Source organism: Oryzias melastigma, linkage group LG2 (assembly GCF_002922805.2).
Source record: "Oryzias melastigma strain HK-1 linkage group LG2, ASM292280v2, whole genome shotgun sequence".
In the NCBI taxonomy this organism is placed as follows: domain Eukaryota; kingdom Metazoa; phylum Chordata; class Actinopteri; order Beloniformes; family Adrianichthyidae; genus Oryzias; species Oryzias melastigma.
The window spans coordinates 2,957,829-2,960,376 of NC_050513.1; the positions used below are offsets into that span (position 1 = coordinate 2,957,829).

At 36.0% G+C, this 2,548-nt stretch overlaps 1 protein-coding gene across 1 annotated transcript in view; it reads left to right on the forward strand.

Moving 5' to 3' along the window:
* The window catches only part of fastkd2 (FAST kinase domains 2), a 10,310-nt gene that overhangs the window by 1,757 nt on the left and 6,005 nt on the right, over positions 1-2,548 (forward strand). Inside the window, exons 2-5 of the mRNA XM_024294305.2 lie at positions 799-902; positions 970-1,078; positions 1,155-1,278; positions 1,346-1,485. Coding sequence (XP_024150073.1) covers positions 799-902; positions 970-1,078; positions 1,155-1,278; positions 1,346-1,485 — 477 coding nt within the window. The remainder of the gene's footprint in view (positions 1-798; positions 903-969; positions 1,079-1,154; positions 1,279-1,345; positions 1,486-2,548) is intronic.

Below are 2,548 nucleotides of genomic sequence, written 5' to 3' on the forward strand. Positions count from 1 at the left end.
GTAAGAAACAAAAAAAAAGACAAAATTCGCCAACATAGCTAGCATATCAGCTGAAATTTTTGCTAAACTTCAAATTAGCCTAAAAAAACCCAGAAAAAATCCTAAATTGCCCTAAACAGCTAGCATGTAACTGAAATATTAGCTAAACTCCAAATTAGCCTATAAAAACTAAAAAAGCTTAAGTTAGCTAAAACAGCTAATATGTAGCTGAAATATTAGCAAAACTCCAAAACAGCCGAAAAAAACAAAAAAAGACAAAATTCGCCAAAACATCTAGCATACCAGCTGAAATTTTAGCTAAACTCCAAATTAGCCTTTAAAAACTGAAAAATCGTAAGCTAGTCAAAATAACTAGCATGTAGCTGAAATATTAGCTAAACTCCAAAATAGCCTAAAAAACAAAAAAGCCTAAATTAGCCAAAGTAGCTAGCATATAGCTGAAATATGAGCTAAACTCATAATTAGCCTAAAAAACTGAAAAAAGCCTAAATTAGCCAAAATAGCTAGCATGTAGCTCAAATATTAGCTAAACTCCAAAACAGCCTAAAAAACCTTAATAAATGCCAAAATAGTCCGAAAAGTTAGCAGAATGCTAATATAACTTTAAACATTACTGCACTCTGACTCCATAAAATATAAAGTAACAACTAATCAACTATTAAATTAGTCTTAGACTATTTTAATAGCTGATTAGTCGTCGATTAGTCGTCTAATCGTGGCAGCTCAACTGCCAGGTAAAACATCGAAAACCTGATTTCACCTTTGATGTTTTAGTCTTACTTGAACTCATTTGAACAGGAAAAGCTCAACGACTTCGATGAGAAGAGCTTGTCCATTTTGGCCTCCAGTTTGGAGCAGATGAACAGCAGTCCCAACGTTGAAGCGCTAAAGGAAGGCATGAGGTACCAAACACAGAAACGCTGGAGTATTCCTGAACTTTTATCAATTTTTGCCACTTTATTACTGCAGGTTGGTCGTGGAAGTTCAGCTTCCGCACATCAAGAATGTGGTTGCTCTGCAGAGTATGATGCGCCTGCTGGGAAAAGATGCCCCCAAAGAGCTCAAATTAAAGCTGGAGGTGATTTCACGACATTTTGAAATAGATTTGTATTCCTTAGCTGTAAACCTTTTTTAATTTCCCAAATGTGATGCAGCGGAAAGCCTTATCAGTGGCAGATCAGTTCAGCCTTCCCAACGCCCAGCACATGATCTGCACCATGGCTGCCATGGAATTCTACTCCAAACCGCTCCTGCAGCTCTGCAGCAAGAAAATCCTGAGTATGAGACGTTGATTTGTGCATCGTTACGACTCTGCTTTGACCCGTTCCATCGTTCATTTCCATAGACAACCTTCACGGCATCCCGTTCAACCGATTCTACCAGGTTCTCCTGTCCTGTAAGAAGCTTTCCTACAGAGATACCGCTCTCCTGACGGGGATTTCCGACTACGTCGCCTCCACTGTGGAAATATGGAGCAACAAGCAGGTGAAAATTGTCTGCTGCCGCCATTTTTCCCCTCATATCTGCCATGATTAGTCGACAAGATCGACGACTAATCGACTATTAAAATAGTCGACGACTAATTTAATAGTGGAATACTTTATATAATATGGAGTCAGAGTGCAGTAAAGTTGAAAGTTATAATGTTATTTGGTTAGTTTTTGGGACTATTTTGGTATTAAGGTTTTTTAGGCCAATTTGGAGTTTAGCTAATATTTCAGCTACATGCTAGTTATTTTGGCTAATTTAGGATTTTCTCATTTTTTAGACTAATTTTGAGTTTGCTAATATTTTAGCTGCATGCTAGCTATTGAGGCTAATTAGTGATTTCTTTTCATTTTTTTAGGCTAATTTTGAGTTTTTGATAATATGTCAGCTACATGTTAGCTATTTTACTAATTCATTATTTTTTCCTTTTTTGGCTAATTTTGGAGCTTAGTTAATATTTCAGCTATATGCTAGCAATTTTGGCTAATTTATGATTTTTTTTCATTTTTTTTTTTGTTGCTAATTTTGAGTTTAGTTAATATTTCAGCTACATGTTAGCTATTTTGGCTTATTTATTTTTTTCCAGTTTTTTAGGCTTATTTGGAGTTTACCTAATATTTCAGCTATTTTGCTTATTTAAGCTTTTTTTCCGTTTTACTAGGCTAATTTGAAATTGAACTAATATTTTTTGCTAGTTATCAGCTTCAATGTTTTCAGCTATCAGCTTCAGCGTTTTTAGCTATCAATTTCTGCATCTTCAACTATCAGCACTAGCATTTTCAGCTGCCAAATTCAGCTTACAGCATTCACACCAGCATTATCATAGGTAATGCTATATATCTGGTTTTCAGTTCGTTTAAAGCTGATGATGATTAAGATGTGTGTTTTACATCCACTTTATTCATGACCTGAATAACCTGTCGACCTGTCGACTAATTGGGAAAAATAATCGTCGATGAGTCGACCGTTAAAATGATCGTTTGTGGCAGCTCTAGTTAACACACATCCTGTTTGCGATCAGTTGCTCCTCCTACTGACTGTGTTTGAGGACCTCACCTTC